This window comes from Alligator mississippiensis, chromosome 10, assembly GCF_030867095.1.
Source record: "Alligator mississippiensis isolate rAllMis1 chromosome 10, rAllMis1, whole genome shotgun sequence".
In the NCBI taxonomy this organism is placed as follows: domain Eukaryota; kingdom Metazoa; phylum Chordata; order Crocodylia; family Alligatoridae; genus Alligator; species Alligator mississippiensis.
This window is the reverse complement of record NC_081833.1, coordinates 28,039,153-28,056,362: the sequence shown is the minus strand read 5'-3', so window position 1 is coordinate 28,056,362 and position 17,210 is coordinate 28,039,153. Positions and strand designations below refer to the sequence as shown.

At 54.0% G+C, this 17,210-nt stretch overlaps 2 protein-coding genes across 2 annotated transcripts; one reads left to right on the top strand and one right to left on the bottom strand.

Moving 5' to 3' along the window:
* Positions 1-8,819: 8,819 nt before the first annotated feature.
* C10H5orf52 (chromosome 10 C5orf52 homolog) lies at positions 8,820-14,108 on the bottom strand. Its single transcript, XM_019493792.2, has 2 exons — positions 13,836-14,108; positions 8,820-13,744 (listed from the first exon to the last, which is right to left on the bottom strand). The coding sequence occupies exons 1-2, from the start codon at positions 14,100-14,102 to the stop codon at positions 13,484-13,486; spliced, it is 528 nt and encodes a 175-aa protein (XP_019349337.1). The 5' UTR covers positions 14,103-14,108; the 3' UTR covers positions 8,820-13,483.
* Positions 14,109-14,555: 447 nt separating this feature from the next.
* Positions 14,556-16,549, top strand: DUSP18 (dual specificity phosphatase 18). The gene has a single exon (XM_059713603.1). The coding sequence runs from the start codon at positions 14,564-14,566 to the stop codon at positions 15,128-15,130; it is 567 nt and encodes a 188-aa protein (XP_059569586.1). The 5' UTR covers positions 14,556-14,563; the 3' UTR covers positions 15,131-16,549.
* The last annotated feature ends 661 nt before the right edge of the window (positions 16,550-17,210 follow it).

The window sequence follows — 17,210 nt, the reverse complement described above, 5'->3', positions numbered from 1 at the left end:
AAGGTGGAAGAGGCTGTGGGGTTGGGAATGCATGAGCTCAGCAAGACTCAGTCCCCCTTGCGTAGGCTGTCCAGTGGCATGAGGAGTGGCTGTGGCAGGCCCAGGAGGAGCTGGTGCAGACCTGCAGTGCCCTGGAGGAGGAGGGCTGGGCGGTGGAGCAGCAGCATGTGTCAGACCAGAGTCTGGAGGCCAGCATGAAGCAGGCGCAGCAGGAGGAGGAGCAGAATGAAGTGGCTCGTGCCGCCCAGTGTGAGGAGCTCCAGGAACTGCAGCAGAGCCTACAGGACACCCAGCAACGCCTGCAACAGGCTGGTGAGGAGCCATGCTACTGGGCCTGCCTTGGGACAGCAAGGGGCATGCCCCAGCCCAACCCAGTGCAACCCTGGGGGGATTGCCACATCACACGTCATTGGTGGCTTCCCCACAGTGGGGCCTGGCACCCTCTGACCCCAGTGCAGGGAGAGGCCTGAAGCCCAACCCTATCAAGACACCACAGGACCTGTTGTCAACCCCCTCACCCCCACAGGACAGATCCTCCATAGGCATCACCCATTAGCTCACTGGCACACTGTGGGGTGGGAAAGGGCTGGCCTGGGCCCATGTACCACACTCCCTACCTCCCCTCTGCTCATGACCCTAGGATGTGTCACCATGAGCAGGTCCCTCTCCTGCCTGTGAGCACAGCAAAGCCTGGGCCAGGATGGTGTGCACACCTCCCACATCTACCATACAACACCCTCTCAGCCTTGCCCCAGGCCCAGCACCCTGCCAGCCTGGGCAGGGAGCAGGTCTTCCCTGGCCATGCACTGGGCCAGCGTGTGTCCCTCCAGTCACCAAACCCACATTCTGCTCACTGCACACACATGTACACAGACGCGTGCCATTCCCTGCCCTCCAACAACCAGGCCCAGGCTGCAGTGCATTGAACCCTGCACATCCCCATCCTTGTGCACCATTGTTCTCAAGGGCCTGACAGACTCAGAGCTGGGGCTGGCACTGTAGCTGGGCCAAGACAGGGGCAGGGCAGGGCAGGGCAAGGGCTGGGTACCTACTGTGAGCATGTCCCATCTGGATCCTGCTCCACAGCCCAGGAGCTGGTGCAGCAGGAGGAACTGGTGTTGCTGACCCAGAGCAGCCTGCAGAGTGTGCAGAAGCTACTGAGTGAGCGCGTGGCCGAGGTTGAGCAGCATAAGCAGGCTGGCAGGAAGTTGGAGGCAGACCTGCGGGTACTACAGGACCAGGTGGTCAGCAGTGAACAGGAGGCCAAGAACAGCAGGTGGGGGCTTTGGGGCTCTGCCCTCCCCACTAGAGAAAGGTGGGGAGTCTGTAGCCCCTGAAGAAGGTACGCCTGAAGTTGGTGGTGTCTTGCTTCCTTGGGAGGGGGAATGAAGTGCTGCTGCTGCCTCCTATCCACCCAAACACCAGTCAGCAATTGAATGGGTTGCATCCAGACCAGGCCCTGTTTCCAGGGCTCAGCATGCAGGGATGTGACTGAGGAACATTGCAGGAAAAGACCTGCTTCCTCACTGAGCCTGCACATGGGCCTCAGCAGCCCATGTGGGAGGTGGGGGCTGCACACCAATGCATGTCTGGGTGCTACCTACATCCTGCCTTTCCCAGGTTGTGCTGGGTGCTAGAGGTCCAGCACTGCCCTGTCACCCCCAGGAAGCTGCTCAAGCACCTGAAAGTGGAGCTGAGCCACTGGAAGGAGAAGCACCAAGTGGCGATGCAGCAGAGCCTGCAACACCAGCACACTGCAGCCGTGACTGAACTTAAGCTGGAGAGCAGCCAGGAGCAAGCACGAGGTCTACAGCAGAAGGTGTGCACCTTGCCTGGCATGTGCATGTGGCCCATGCACCCTCCCCTCCCAACACACTCACACACCCCAGCTCCAGGGGGATGATAGCACCAGCATCTACTGCACCAGAGTTGGGCTTGGGTGCCTGTAAGGGAATGGCGTGCCCACCTAAAGGGCCACAGCCAGGCACCCGCAGGCTTCCTGCCATGTGCAGCGGTGTGGATGCCCAGTCTGGGACCAGGACTCCAGGTCTGGCCTCTGCCTGCAGCTGCAGGTATAGGAGGTGGCTGTGCTACTCTTTTGTGTTCCCAGTGTCTCCCCCTCCCCCAACTTTCTACTGGGTAGCGGGGGTTGTAGACAAGTTTGCATGGGGCTGGAGTGGGTATGAAGGGAGCAGGGGCTCACCAGGAAAGGCTCCCTAGTGCAGCAAGCTGGGTGTCTGCATGTGCTTAGCAAGCCTGGCTTGGCAGAGGTTGTTCCCTCCACCCTTCCTATGCTGTCACCACAGCCCAGCTGCAGTGCTGGGCCCCAATCACCCTGCTGTCACCCTAGCACTGATCCTGCCATTGCAGGGCATCCAGGGGCAACACAAGTAGGTGGGGAGTAACATCCCCACCACTGCCTGCCTGTTCCCCCATCTCCTCTCTCTTCCTGCTCCCTGACTCCCAGCCACATGTTTTGAGCAGGTCTATGACTTGAAGGGGCAGTCGGAGGAGCTGAGTAGCCAGGTGCAGCGCTGGCAGCAGCGGCACCAGGACAGGGCCCAGGCACTGGTGCAGCGGGACGAGGACCTAGTCATCTGCAAGGTGGAGCTGGCCACACTGCGCGAGAAGCTGCATGGAGTAGTGGAACAGGTAAGTACTGCCCTCCACACAGTGTAGGGAGCAGCCCCCCCCGGCCCAACTGAGCCCGGCCACACACGACCTCCAGGGCCACTGTCCCAGACCTTGTACAAGTCCAAGGGGTCTGATGACAAGGGGCTTGCCCTTATAATACCCCCTCCCTTGGCTTCCTTGGCAGAGAGATGTCCTACAGCGTGAGGTAAACCTGTTGCGGCAGAAATTCATGGCTTCCAGTGCTGAGGTAGGATCTGTGCACACACCGACAGACAGACACACTCATTCCCTGCAGAGAAATGGCCATGGACGTGGGGAAGCATGGCTGGGGGTGGTTGCTCCATTGTTTTCCACCATAGGTCTCTCTGCCCCTCCCGCTAAGGCAATGGCAGAGAAAATACAGCCTGCAGAGTCATTTGGCCCTGCCCACGGTGGGTCCCTCGGCCTCACTGGGTGGTGCTGGGGCACCCCCATCCTGTGACAGCCTGCAGCTCACCCTGGGATGCCCACACAGCAGCAGCAGCCCCCAGCCCCACCGGCTTGGTGTCCAGTGGAGTGGAGTGGCACAGGGGCAGCAGGAGTCCCAGTGAGGGTGCTGCATCTGGGGCCAGGGCCACGGGCCACTCTCCCTGGAGCTTGGCCCCGGCCCCAGATGCAGCTCTCCATCCTGCTGCATGTGCTCTCAATGGAGACTGGCCCCTAGCCCTGTCCCTGGATACAGCACCCTTAACTGGGGCTCCTGCCACTACTGCTGCCCCCATGCTGTGCCGCTCGGCACCACTCCACCCCATACCTAACTGGCAGGGCTGGAGACTGTTGCTGCTGTGCAGGCATCCTGGGATGAGCTGTGGGCTGGTATGGGGCAGCAGTGTCCCAGCACCACCCGCCTTCCCCAGCCCTGGCCTGGTTCTGGATGCTGCAAGTCCATGAAAGGACCAGGTCTGCTCCCCTCTCTCTCCTGCCTGCAGGCTACGTGCCCCAGGCCAGGAGAGGGGACAGAATAGGGGAGAGGGAGGAAGGCTCAGTTCCCTTCACTTGGCAAACTCAGCCATTACACATGACTGTCCCCTGCCCTTGCCTCCCCTGCTTAGCCCCCCAAACCTCCTCTGCAGGGTTCACAGCCCTCCTCTGCCCCCTGTGGGTGCTTTAATCTGCTCCCTGCATGCCCCTGCCTGTGGAACTTGCACCCACCCATCTCACTCCCGAACACTGTTGCCTGGGGCCCCATCCTGCATAGGGAGTTTTAATGAGTTGTTGTGCAAGGGGGTAGGGTGGCAACCTGGCCCACAATGGCTCAACAAAACAGTATACATGACCCTCAGGCCCAAATAATTACCCACCCCTGTGCCCACCCCATTGGAGGCCACCACCATTGCCCTCCCAAGGCCCAGGCTGTGGTACAGAAACTGCTCCTACTGTACCCCTATCACTTGGCTGACCCATGACAAAGTGCCAGGGCTCATTGCAGATAGTAAGGGCTCTTGGCCACCTGCCAGCCCTGGTGCCCAAAGGGCTGTGCTGCTTCCCTTGTAGATGGAAGCCCTGCGCTCCTCGCTGAGAGCAGCACACTCTGACAGCTGCCGGCTGCGCCATGAGAATGAGCTGGTGTTGGCCAACTTTAGTCAGTGGGCAAAGGAGCAGATGTGAGTGAGTGGGAGGGAGGGGCTGGTAAAGCCTGGCACCCATGATACCCAGCACCAGTAACAGCAGGAGCTGGGCTGGTCTGGGCTCCCCACTACTCTCAGCCCAGGGGAGACAGATTATGCTTCCTCTCTGTGCTTTGGTTTCAGGCAAGTGAATGAGAGGCTGGGGCAGAAAATCCGGGAGCAGATCAAACAGGTTGCTCAGCTTACCGGGGAGAAGGTGTAAGCAACAATTGCCCTGCTCGGTGGAGCAGTCAGACCCCTACAGGGAGGGGCCATTCGCCAAGCCTCAGCATCATGAAAGTGCTTCACCCTACAGCCACAGGGTGGGGTCTCTGCCATATGGTCTGTACAGCCTCATGTGCACAGAACAGGGGAACAGTGGGAGCTGCCCTGGAGCAGGGCCTGCCCAACCCCCACAGACTGGATCTCCTGGCACGTGCCCTCCCCTACATCAGGGCTGTGGCCCCAGGTTTGCCAGCACACAGCTCCTGCAGCACCCATGGCACTTGCCAGCTGCAGGGGAATGGAGCCAGACATGGGTCCTGCTGCAAGTGTCATGGGACCTACTTGGCAGGGCTGTGCCCCCTGCCTGAGGGAGGAGGGCAGCCCACAGCCCAAGCAGCATCCCCTTTCCCTCTGTCCATGGCTCAGTCCCACCTCTGCCTGCCCTTCCCACAGCCATCTGCAGGAGGAGCTGACCCGTCTGCACCAGGAGAACAGACATCTGAAGGCCAAGAGAGAGCAGCAGCACAGCGAGTGGGACGCAGGCGGCAGGGGATCCATGTGCAGATGTTCACATACTCAACAGTGTCCTGTGAAGGGGGAGCCCTGTTAGGCCAACCTCAGCCAAATGTCTAGCCTTCTCCTCTCTCCCCTCCACACCCACCTGCCTGCTCACCTTTGGCTCAGCCACCTGATAGAAGTAGGCAGCTCAGATGCACTTGTGGATGCTGTCTCCATCAGTGCCATAGGAGGACAAGCTCATACGCTGCTGCACCAGAATGTACTTCAGCTCTGGGCTGGTGGTGGTGGGAGAGAAAGAGTTTCTCATAGGTTGCAGTGACTCAGGCATCCCAAAGACTGGGTTACATTAGGTAGACTCAGGATGGTAGAGGCAGCTGCAGTTCATTCACTGAGCATGCCCTGATCTCCCTGCCTGGCAACCACGTGGCTTGGCTGGATATGAATAGCATTTTGGTCAGCAAAGTCGTGAGAGAAAAGCAGTTTCTTAGTAAAGTCAAAGAAATGCACACAGCACGGCCACACAATTAACCAGGAAAATACTTCAGGGCTGGAGAATATTACTCACACCAAGAGACTAAGGGAGTGTACCTGTTTAGCATATCAAACAAAAGATCCAACAGTAACAAGATCACAGAGTGGATCTACATGTGTGCTTTAATGTGCAGCAGCCTATTTTACTGCTCATTAAAGTGTCACATAAGAAAACATGCTAAGAAGCTAGTATGCAATAAAATAGGCTACTGTGCATTAAATATCACTTAAAAGCCATGGACGTTTGTTACTGTGCATTAAGGCAGCCTAATGTGCATTTGTTTAATACCTCACGCTGAAGGTGCTAAATTCAATGCACATTAGGAAAAGCACTTTAAGGCATGTGTAGACATACCCACAGAGTATAAATATTTTCATGGGGCAGAATACCAAGTGCTCAGGGGCTCTTTGCTCTAGTGAAGAAAGGCAGAATTACAACCAATGGCTGGAACCTGAAGCCACATAAATTCAAGTTAAAAATTAAGCACAAACTTTTAATTGTGTGGGAGATTCACTATCACTGGGGTGGATGGCCAAGCAGCTAAGGTGTCTTGGTACAATTCCAGAGGACTTGTGCTGAAGGACACTCTCATACATCACCATTACCAATGGGTACCTGACCTTTCAAGTGAATGGATGTGACACTAGGAACATTGTTCTCTTGTGTGCCATTGAACGTAGAAACTGTCATGTCTTAATCACAGCAGCCCAATGGGCTGTTTGATTTGGGAGGACCTGGGACCTGTTCCACCATGAGAACAAACCCCCAAGGAAAGTAATGGATTGTCCATCTCTTGGTGTCTTCACTTATAGGCTGGATATCTATCTGGAAGAGATAGTTTAGCCACATATGAGAGCACAGGTTCAGTGCAAAGAACGGACTACCTGATGGTCTCCTTCACAGGAGCCATCACAGTGCCCATGTGGTTGCCTCCAGGAAGAGCATTCAGATCTTCCTGCTCCTGATAGTCCTGTAAAAGGGCTCCCCAGTGAACTTTTCCTCTGATTAAGGATGCTACAAATGTTATTCTAGTGGCTGGATGCTCCACAGTGGTGAGAACAGAAGACGGCGGCTTTGACAGGGCTTCTGATGACTTCTCCCTGCATCAGCAGGAGCTACCTGAAGGGGATAAGGCAGTTCTCTTCAGTTCTTTCTGCAATACTTGTCATTTGTCCCGCAGCTTAAGTCCCTGTTACTTTTCCTTGCAAGCCAACCCAGGGCAGGTTGGAAATGCTGCAACTAGAACCTAATGCTTCCCCCTACAGGTCCCCGGTACTCCTGTTTCCCAGAGTGATGTGGGGCTGCAGTTTACTCCTGGGAGCTGGTTCTATGCTCTGGGGATCTGTATCTTTTCAGCTCCCAACATTCACGCTTCTCTGCCAAGTCAATGCTGCATGCAATGCAGTATTTATTGCAGCAGCATGGTTAGCTGTAGCAGCTATGTTTGCACCTGTCTACAAAAGTAACACCCAGGGCTGCTTCCTCGGCTACCTCCTCTCAGTTACACTACTGGAGGTGAAGGCGTTAGACTTCCCTGTACTGTTTTTCCTGCACTCACTGCTAAACTGTTTTTGAAATCCACATTGGAGGAAAAGATTAATCTTCCATGGGACTCAGGAATGAGATGCAAAGTGTTTTCTAATGATCAGAGCAGAGACTGAGAATCAGGTTGCTTAGACTCTATCCCTAGTTTTACGTCTGCTTTGCTGGGTAACTTGGGCAGGATACATCATGACAACTCTCAAAGCTTTGGTGCCACAGCTGTGGAATGGACTATCCACAGCACTCTGGGCTATCGGGAGGTGCATTGTACTATCATGCAGTAGAATTCTGATGTCTGTACATGAAAGACAGCAGGAGAAGTACACACACTCACTCACACTGAGGCAATGACCCACCATTCCTGTTTGGAAGGAAATAGATGGTGGTCAAGTTTTGTTTTTTATCCCAAACTTGGTCAACTCCTAGACTGCATCAAAGCTTAGACCAGTGCTGACAGCAGCTGGAGTGCAAACTCTGCCTGCCCCATTGCTACTAGGTCAGGGAGGGCAGCCAGCCTATGAGATGCCTTTGCAGCATCCATGGACAGAGCAGCAAGATCCCTAAAATTTACTATTCAGTTGCCTTGATATGGGCTGGACTCTACACAGGTTCTCACTCACTATGCCTGGTTAATAGGAAGCCAACTCCTCTGGACAATCTTCACCACCACAGGGCAACAGAATACCTATAGACTCAACTGTTGCTAAAGCTTCCTGCTAATCACCCTCATCACATCCCCACTGTTGGCAAATTATTTATGACCCAGATAACTTATTCCAGGCGGACCCAAACACTCAGCTTTATATTTTCTAGTTTCATAATTCCTTGCCTCAGGAGATTAAATCAAGCTAATTGGGGTAGAACCTCGAGATGGAAGAAGTTGATGGCTATAAGTCTTATAAAGCTGAGAAAACTACTGACTCACCCCAACAACCTCAGACACACCCTTCACACCTGGAAATACATCAGTGAGGCAGCTTGGAGCGTCTTCTTCTGCTCCAAGTCTAGAGCACTCAGAGTCCAGTGTGTCTGAGAGCAGCCACTGCTGGATTCGTCTCACTGGTGAACTGCATTTTGAATGCATCTGCAGGCACAGGCAGGTTGGGCAAACTTGAGTATGTTGGTGCTGGGTATGGCAACCTCCATGTTGTAGACAAGTCCTTAAAGACTTCTTGGGACCCTGGGTCTTGACATTCCCATGAAGACTTTCCCCTATCCAAAATCACATAGTATCAATCCTGGTATCAACCAAGGCCCTCCAAACCATGGGTATAGCTACTTTTTCTTAATGTGGATCACCTTTACCGCTACTATAGCTAAATGACTCCCAGGGCCCACTCACACACCTCTCCCTGAGGGGAAAAAAAAAATGTTTTCTGTTTGGTAAAAGGGGTTTTCTGTAAGGTAAATGTTCAAAAGGGCATTGGGGCAAGGCTGCAGTCCATGTTAACCACAGCTATTTGAACCTGCCTGGCAGTTCGGTTAACACTCCAAATGTTAACTCAAAAGAAAACTTCTCAAGTTGCTCACCACGCAAGCATCTGCTGTCACCAAAGGGTTCATTCCCACTACTGTGAGGAAATACACATCAATGCTTAACAGCCCTTTGCTGGAGGTTGTAGTCTCATAGAAAGGAAATTCTCCCCCTCCTCTGGGTAGTGATTGTTAGCACTGCATTCATGACCCAGATACATTGCTCCAGCAGGACCCAAACCCTCAGACCAACCACGACTTCTTTAATTTGATAATAGGCAAATGTTATTGATACACAGTGATAGCAGATAAGAGCAATGCAGGCAAAGCAAAGAAAATAACACCCCTAAATTTACATTTACCAGTTCCAGGGAGAGGGAAGGTGTAGCTGACCAGTATGCGAGCTTTACCCTGTGGTTTGGGGAGCGCCCTCAACCTCCAAGGCTGCTGACATCTGACATTCAAAAAAACAAACAAACCCCTCAACAAAAAAACCCACAGGGTAAAGCTCACATACGATCTATAAAAGCTCCAGTTTCCCCTGCCTCAGCTACCAGGAGTCCCTGCATTTCTGAAGATGAGGGTATCAGACTTCCTGCTGCTTCTGTTGCCCCTCTTTGGAAGGAGCTCAAGTAAAGCAAGTGTTTCTTCTGCTAAAAGACTTTAAAATAAGTTTGTGTGTTTTTTAACTTGAGCTGATTGTTGGGAACTGATCATTTATTACACATGAAATGTTTCATAAAATGTTGGTCATTTGATGAAATACACACAGGATTGGTTCAAGCTTCTGAGGATGCATGCTTCAAGTGTCCACAGCTTGGTGTTGCCCCACCATGCAGAGTTCTCCTACCTGTGGCCCCCAGGGCTTCCAGAGTCAGGTGCAGCCAGCTGTGCAGACTGTCCCAGGGTTAGGGTCCAGGTGCTTTCAGAAACTACAGCTCTAAGGCACTCACTCCTATGACAGTGCTTCCAGACTGCTGGAAAATCCTGAGGCATGGGTCTAACTGGGGCTTGATTCACTGCTATGCAGCAGGATGGTTGAAAACCCTGAGCACTCAGGGTTTATAGGTCTGTATGAGGGACACTGGAAGCCCTGAGAATCCCAACTGGGGCTAGGGCTCCCAGGGTCTATGACCCCTGGGCATCCATCTCAAGAGGAGAGTTCAGAGCTCAGTTCTCCCCTGGGCTGCTAGTTTTCCAGGCCAACTGAGTGTCTGCTACCCTGGGCAGCCCAGACAGCCCGCTGATCTGGGAGCCTGGAAGACTATTTTCAGTTCCAGGCCAGTCAGAATTGTATTGCTGTCCTGGAGCCACAGGTTTCAGTGGCTGTTGGGTCCAGGGAAGATTACTGCATTTGGAAACACCAAGCACTGCTAATGTTTCTTTTTGAGATCTCCAGGTCGGGGGAAATTTCAAAATATAGGGCTTCCCTCCAAATGATGCTGCAAACCATCCAAGCTACTTGTGAACCAGACAGCCTTAATTTCAGTCTGTTCTGCACTTAACCTCCCTGAGGCACTGGGGAAGGATTCAGTACCACACTTCATGAAAAGTTCTTGATGTGGCAATAAGCTTTTCCTCTTGTACTTGAACTACACCTACACCACATGGCCAATGTACAGGCAACCCCGCTTAGCGCTCTTAATTGGTTCCTGAAAAACTGAATGTTAAGAGAAACGAGCATTAAGTGAAACTGAAAGCATTTGACAACCCAAGATAGCAACCGTCATTGTTTATAATGACCCAAGATGGCGGCCGTGAGCGCTATAACAAAACTCGCTGAGCGCTAAGTGAAATCAGGTATCAATTTAAAATGAGCGTTATAGCAAAATAGCACTAAGTGAAATGGCGTTAAGCGGAGGTTGCCTGTAGTCTAAATCCATAGCCATGATAACATACACTTTCTTTTCAAATAATTTCAAAGACTTTTCTGTTACCTTTGGGAGCTGAGGAAGATCAGGAAGGGGACAAGCACAGGGCCAGATAGGACATAATCTAGCATGGCAGCAACAGGTCCTGGAACAGATGAAGCTAACCAGCACCCCATTAGCCCATGTCCACAGGCACTATGCTCAGGGTTCCCCCTGGCATCTACTCTCAAGCCCTTAGCCTGAGGCAGACCTGAGAGCAGCTGCTGGATTTGAACTGCGTTTAAACTTGGAGCAGCCTCACTGTCAAACTTCCAGGTGTGGAAGTGGGCTGTAGCCTCTGTAACCACTTAAGTCTCAGAAGTACTCTTATCTAGAAGAGAGATCTGATCTTGAGGCCACATGCCTTGTCTACCCTGGGCAAGGGGGCTCTGTTGAAGACCTCAGTCTATCTTGTGTTTAGTTCATGATGCTGCTGCTGTGGATGGCAGTATGGAGCAAAACTGCCTCAGCCTCCAAGGAGACACTAGATCAGAAGTGTCCAACTGGTAGCTCTTGGGCTGCATGCAGCCTGCAAAGCATTAAGATGTAGCACCCAGACTCCCACCTAGCCACTGTTGCCCCTATTGCTCTGGCTGCAGCAGCACCCAGGGTCTTGGGGATCCCCCTCTCCCCACAAGTTCTGCTGCTTTACCCTTTGCCAAAAGGTGGGTATACGTGGTGCAGCACAGCCTGTGCTTCTAGGGAAGCCGGCAGCCCAGCATGCCAGTGCAGTGCAGTGCCATAAGAGCCTGCAGGGAGCTGAATGGGAGACAGGGGCCAACACAGCACAGGGGAGTGCCTCCTCACCCACCCCCACATGGTGCAGCAGGGTGGGGGAGCATCCCCTTGTGCATAATAGAGGTGGGGGCACCTGTACACACATGACCCCCTCTAGTGTTGCCCCTGCAGTGTGTGGTCACTGCTAGGGTGGCCTACGCAGGCATGTGGCCCCTGACTGCTTTGAAGTTAGACCGTCCTACTTTAGATGGCAAAGTTCTTGGGCTATGAGCCACCTGTTTGGGATGTGGACAAATGGAGGACTTGTAGACCACACTGATCCCAGACTTTTCATCTTTTTGGCTCTTTCCCTCAAGCTAACAAGTCCATATACATGGCTTTTTCATATATTTTTCAGCTCTCAATTGCACAGAGGTACCGGGGTCCTTAAAGCAGATTGATGCCAGCAATGGGCAAGTGTTAGGAGTGAACAGCGGAGACAATATTTACACACTATATGGAAACACTTAGGTTCAGCTGCCGGGATCCCTGCAGCATGTCACAGTGGGCCCTGCTGGAGTCTGGGGCGTAAACAAGGTTAACATTTACAAGCTGGTGGGTGGCACCTGGCAGCAGGTCTCAGGTATGGTATGAAATTGGATATGTCCCAAGGAGATGGTCAGTAGGATCCCTGTCAGGATTCTGTGCCTGATTTCAAATTCTTGCCCCAGACTACCAGGACGCCAGTCCAAGAGGCCCAGCCTTCCTCACCCCAATAGGTGGGTTTGTCATCACAGCCTGATCTGCAGGCCACTGCTCCAGCTCCCTTCTTTGTGTTTCTTTGAATCCCCTCTAGTTTGTTGACCTCTCTCTGGTTAATGGGTTGTAGTGCTTGGTCCCCAAGCAGCCAATTGCCACCACCAGCACAAGTGCCACCAGCACTTCTCTCAGGGGGGTCACAGCCAATCTCAGGGGACGCATGTGCATCCGTGTGCACCCCCTACGCGTCGCCAGTGGTGAGCATTTCACTCTATCTGGCCTGGCAGAGCAGACTGGCATTCTGAAGATGGGTAGTGCTCTCACTGTGTTGTCAGGATAAGATAAAGGAGGTAGGCAAGTGAGAAGAAAATCTCTCTTTCCACTTCGCTAGTCACCAACCCAGTTCTGTCAAACAGGGGTCAAGTCTCTGGCTAGGGGCTGGTAGTTCTGCCCTGATCACCACATACCCCACTATCTCAAATCAGAGCAATGAGATAAGTACTGCATCCCTGCTAAACTGCACCCAGGTGCAAAAGACATCTTTTCATCCACAGCCCTTCATTCCTTTCTCTTGTTCTCAACCTCCTTCAATAAATTATTCCCCTCCTTCCTCCCCCCACAGGGGACTTACTCACCCTTCATGAGCACCTGACACTCTCAGAAATGTTTGTCCTCGGAAGAGCTCCTACATGTTCTCTTTGGACTCAGGGTAAATTTCCATGGGGGCACAAACCAAATAGAAAGTTCCACCCAACTAATGTCAGTTTCTACTGGAAAAGTGCAAGTCTGTCTCCTGAAAAGTTTTCTTTCTACCTCACATCTGTCCCAAGCTGTGCCGCTCCCACCCTACGCTTCACTCACTACTGTAGTCCTCTCTGTTTAGGGCAAGGGTGGTCAACCTGCAGCACAGATGCCATAAGCAGCCTTTGTGGCATGCAGCATATCAGGGAGGGAACAAATGGTACGGTAGCAGATAAAGTGAGAAGCAGAAAGCAGAGCAGGAGAGCAGGAAGGTGAAGGGGACTGGAGTGGCACTAAGGAAGGTGGCAGGGCTAATTTGCGGCATGTCTGCCAAAAGGTTTAGCCCTACTGGTTTAGAATATCGGTTCCCAACTTTCCTGGACCGGGGGCAGCCTCCATAAACTTCTGAGAATCGAGTGGCACCCAATTTCAGAAACTAGTTTATATATTACAGTGCTTACCCCCTTGCAGAGGGACTGGCCTGGCAGTGACAAACCTGAGCCTGCGTTTACCTGTGCCCGTCCTCACATCTCACTTATCTCCTCACACCCTGGGACAGCTTTGAAGGATCCTGTGGCAGTGCTGTGCCCCCGCCCCAACCTCACTGGCTGGGAACATGACCCAGAGAAACAGCCTGACACACCTGTGCCGGTTTATTGCTCTAACTAGTAATACCCGGCAACTGCTTCAACTCCCTTGCTCTCCCCCTTGCTAGCAAGGCGCCTGACTGGTAGGTTAGAAAAAGCCCTGAGCAGAGGGAAGAGCAAGATGGCTCCGAGCCCGGGTCACTTTTCAGACATCACAGCTGCGTCTTTCTTGGGGCTGAGGTCGCGGCTCCTGGCTTGGGAGCTGCGCAGCGCCAGGCTGGCCGAGGCCGCGCTTGCCAGGTTCCTGGTCCGCTGCCCCACCAGCTCCAGGAGCCTCCCAAACTTGTCAGCCTCCCTCCTCCAGCGGGACGTCTTCCTCTGCTGCTCATCCACGAACTTCTTCCTCAGGTGCTCGTGGAAGTGGCTTGTCTTCCTACTTCGCTGCTCCAAGTGCTTCGCCTTTGGGACAATGGGGCCGGGCGCTGAGCGCAGGCGGCCGGGCCGGACCGGGCCGGGCCGGGGCAGCGGGGAGGCCCCGGGGGCCGGTTACCTCGAGGTCCTGCAGGCGCTGCGCGCTCGCGTTGTCGCGGATGATGACCGTGGAGATGCGGCTCTTGGGCAGGAACCGCCGCGCCGCCGCCTCGCTGCCCGCGAACACGCTGCAAGAAACGGGACGGAGGAGCCGGGAGGTGCGCGCCCGCCCGGGAGCACGTGCGGGAGCGGGGCGGGGCGGGGCGGACCTGAACACGGCGATGACGGGGCTGCCGCGGGGCTGGAAGAAGGTGACGCGAGGCCGCGCGACCTTGCGCTCCTCCATGCTGCAGCGGGGCCTCCCGCTCCCCTCCCCGGGCTGCGCGTCACAATGCCCGCAGGGACGTCACAATGCCCACGGGGGCGGCGCTGGCGACAGACAACGGGGATTGTCCCTGCGCGGACGCCGTGGCCGTTGCCCCGGAAACCGCGTGGCGTGGGGCCGAGCTGGGCGCGAGGGGCGGGGCGAGGTGAGTGTGGGGCCAGGCTCCGCCCCTGCCGCCGGGTGCTGGCTGACGCGCACGTGTGGCCGCGCGAGGAGACGCGCCGCGTGGGGGCCCCGGTGCGCATGCGCCCGGCGGGTGAGGGCGGCGAGGCGGGGCCGGGGCCGGTTCGGCTCGGAAGCCCCTGGAGGCGGCGCCTGCTCTGGGCTCCTGCGGCCTCGCGAGGGGCGGTTGTCTCTGCTTTCTCCAGTGAAACAGCGAAGATGCAGCCCTCGGCCGGAGCTGGCTGCTCACGTCTGCCTTCATGAGTGGGGCCTTCGGAGCCATCCCCATCTTGTTGAGGCAACCGTCGGGATACGGCCTGTCCCGCATCACCGCGAGCTTGTACCTGGGCAATGGCACCGCTGCCAATAACAAGCTCCTGCTCTTCGCCAATCAGATCAGCACCGTCATCAACGTGTCTGTGGAGGTGGCAAACACTTTCCACCCGCACATTCAGTACCTGCACGCCCCGATCGCCGACAGCCCTGCTTTCCGTATCTGCGATTACTTTGACCCCGTGGCGGACAGGATCCACGCTGTGGACGTGCAGCAAGGCCGAACGCTGCTGCACTGCGCTGCGGGGATCAGCAGGTCGGCCGCCCTGTGCCTGGCCTATCTGATGAAGTACCGCTCCATGTCTCTGGTGAACGCCCACGCCTGGGTCAAGTCTTGCCGCCCCGTTATCAGACCCAACTATGGGTTCTGGGAACAGCTCATCCAGTACGAGTATAAACTGTTTGGTACAAACACAGTCCGCATGATCAGCTCTCCGCTGGGAATGATCCCCGATCTCTATGCGGACGAAGTGAGGATAACCGTAGCCTTCTGACCATAGCTGGCTTTACAACATCCGGTCAAGGAGCCCCGAAGGAAAACTAATCATTGACATCTAGATCATGCTTGGAACTTGGAAAATAAACTCATTAGACCAGCAAGGGCTGCAGCCTAGAGCTCCCTGCTGCTGCTAAAAATAGAGGAGATTAGCTGATAAGGAGTAGGCTTTGGGTTTTTAATATAAATAAAACCAACAAAATGTAATCTATGCAGTTAGAGGTTCACCTGTCAGTCGTTTTGGGCTCTGGCGGGAGCTTTGGGAGCTGTGTTAAAGCTACAGCCTGTGTTTAGAAAGTGTCCTTTTATCCCCATGTAGCCAGATGTTGGCAGGCTCCAGCTCTGTGTTCTGCAGTGGATACCAGCTGCAACTCAGTGTCTGGAAAGTTGCCAACAGTATTGTTTTTCTGAATTAGATTCTGATGTGGTCTGACAAACTGCCCCCAGACCCCTTCTCATTGCTGCACTGCACAGATCCTAGGAATGGAGCAAGTCACTGCATCCCACATCACAGAGATGTAAGGAGTCCTTTCCTTTTCTGATATTATCCCCTCCTCTTATTACCTCCAACTCTTTTGCTTGAGGACAGCTGAGCTGATCTCCCTTCAGAGAGAGCCGTACCATTTAGGGAAGGTGCTGTTCAAGACCCTGATTTCTCCCATACCTGTAACTTCTCCTTAAGGTGCTTCCTTTGCAGCAGTGCCATCCTTCAAAGGGAAAAAGGAAGCCAGGGTGTTGTAGGGATGGTGATGATTACCTGAAGATCAGCACCCATCCTAAAAATGAGAGGCCTGATTCCCTGAGATTCTGGGCACTTAGCTCAGCAGCTGTCAGGACCAGACCCTATATTTTTAATGTTTATCACTGCACAGTGAATTCATCAGGCCATTGCTCTGGTTGTTTTGGCTTGGACCATGACAGGTGCTGTTTCTGTTGGTAATTATTTGGTTTAGCATCTGAGACTTGGGATGGCATGGAGTACCTCCTTGTTTTTAAAGGGAAGATCTGTTTAGTCTCAAGACCTGAGAGTTGTTACAGAAAATGAAGGACACCATGTCCACTACAAGACCTCTCTAACCTGGCTAGTGAAGGTCTTTCACAGCTTCCTGTAAGTATCAGAAGTGTAACCTTATGTCTACTTGTTTCCAACACAGACTTTAACCATGCTCTTGAACTGTATAACAGCTCTGCTGCAGGGCAAGGCAGAAGCATGGGTCAGGGACACTGTCTAGTCTTATTCAAGGTGCTGAAGCTTGTGCATCTTGGAGACTGTAACAAGGGGCCTTCTCGGGTCCGATTTCCCAGTAGCCCACCCACCTGTTTCTGGGCTAACCACCCACCTTCTCGTCTGCCACACCTTGTAATTAATTATTTAATTGATGTTAATAAAGCAGGAGGTGCCCATTTCTTGCCCTGATGCCAGGGAGGTGCTATCTGCAGTTCTGTTCCTCCCCTACACCACAGCCCAAGCCTCGCAGATGGCCTCCAGATGTTATCAATATCACCAGCCCTGCACTGGGCCCCAGTATCCTGCTCTTTGAACCCCACCTGTATCCCTCCATTCAGGCATCCTATTCTGCCTTCATTCCAGGCTACATAGCTCCCTGAGCTGCTTCCCCCTTATGGGTGTAGTCCCCCGGGACCTTTGGCTCACTGCCAAAGGTCAGTCAGAACCCCAGGCCCTCAGCTCTTGGGCATCCCTCATGGTGGGCCCCCGGCCCTTCGACCCTTCCGGTCCTGGCCTCAGCATGGACCAGTCAGGGGATGGGGGGATGTCAAGACAGGTTAAGAGTCTATGGCCCTACTCTCTCTCTCTCTCTGGGGTCCACCTTCTAGACCCTACAAAGGGGGTAACCCATCCAGTTATGGGGGCTAGGGGTTAAGGCACCCTAACCCGCTTTTCACCAGGGTGGTAACTGGCCTGCATTTCCTGGGGGCTCACGCACCACTGAGAGCCCCACCAGGCCACCCACTCCTGTGCAGTTTTAGGTTGTACCCAGGACCAGGAGCCTCCTGACCATCCCCTACAGCTCCTCCCTTACCTCAGGAGATGTTGTTGCCTTGCCTCCCAGTAGCAA

What these genes read in the sequence shown, in the direction of transcription:
- C10H5orf52 (XM_019493792.2), bottom strand. Translation starts at nt 14,102, where the DNA reads ATGGAGGAGCGCAAGGTCGCGCGGCCTCGCGTCACCTTCTTCCAGCCC. An exon ending in AGCGCCTGCAGGACCTCGAG is followed by an intron (nt 13,745 to 13,835) that starts GTAACCGGCCCC and finishes ATTGTCCCAAAG; the next exon opens with GCGAAGCACTTGGAGCAGCG.
- DUSP18 (XM_059713603.1), top strand. Translation starts at nt 14,564, where the DNA reads ATGAGTGGGGCCTTCGGAGCCATCCCCATCTTGTTGAGGCAACCGTCG.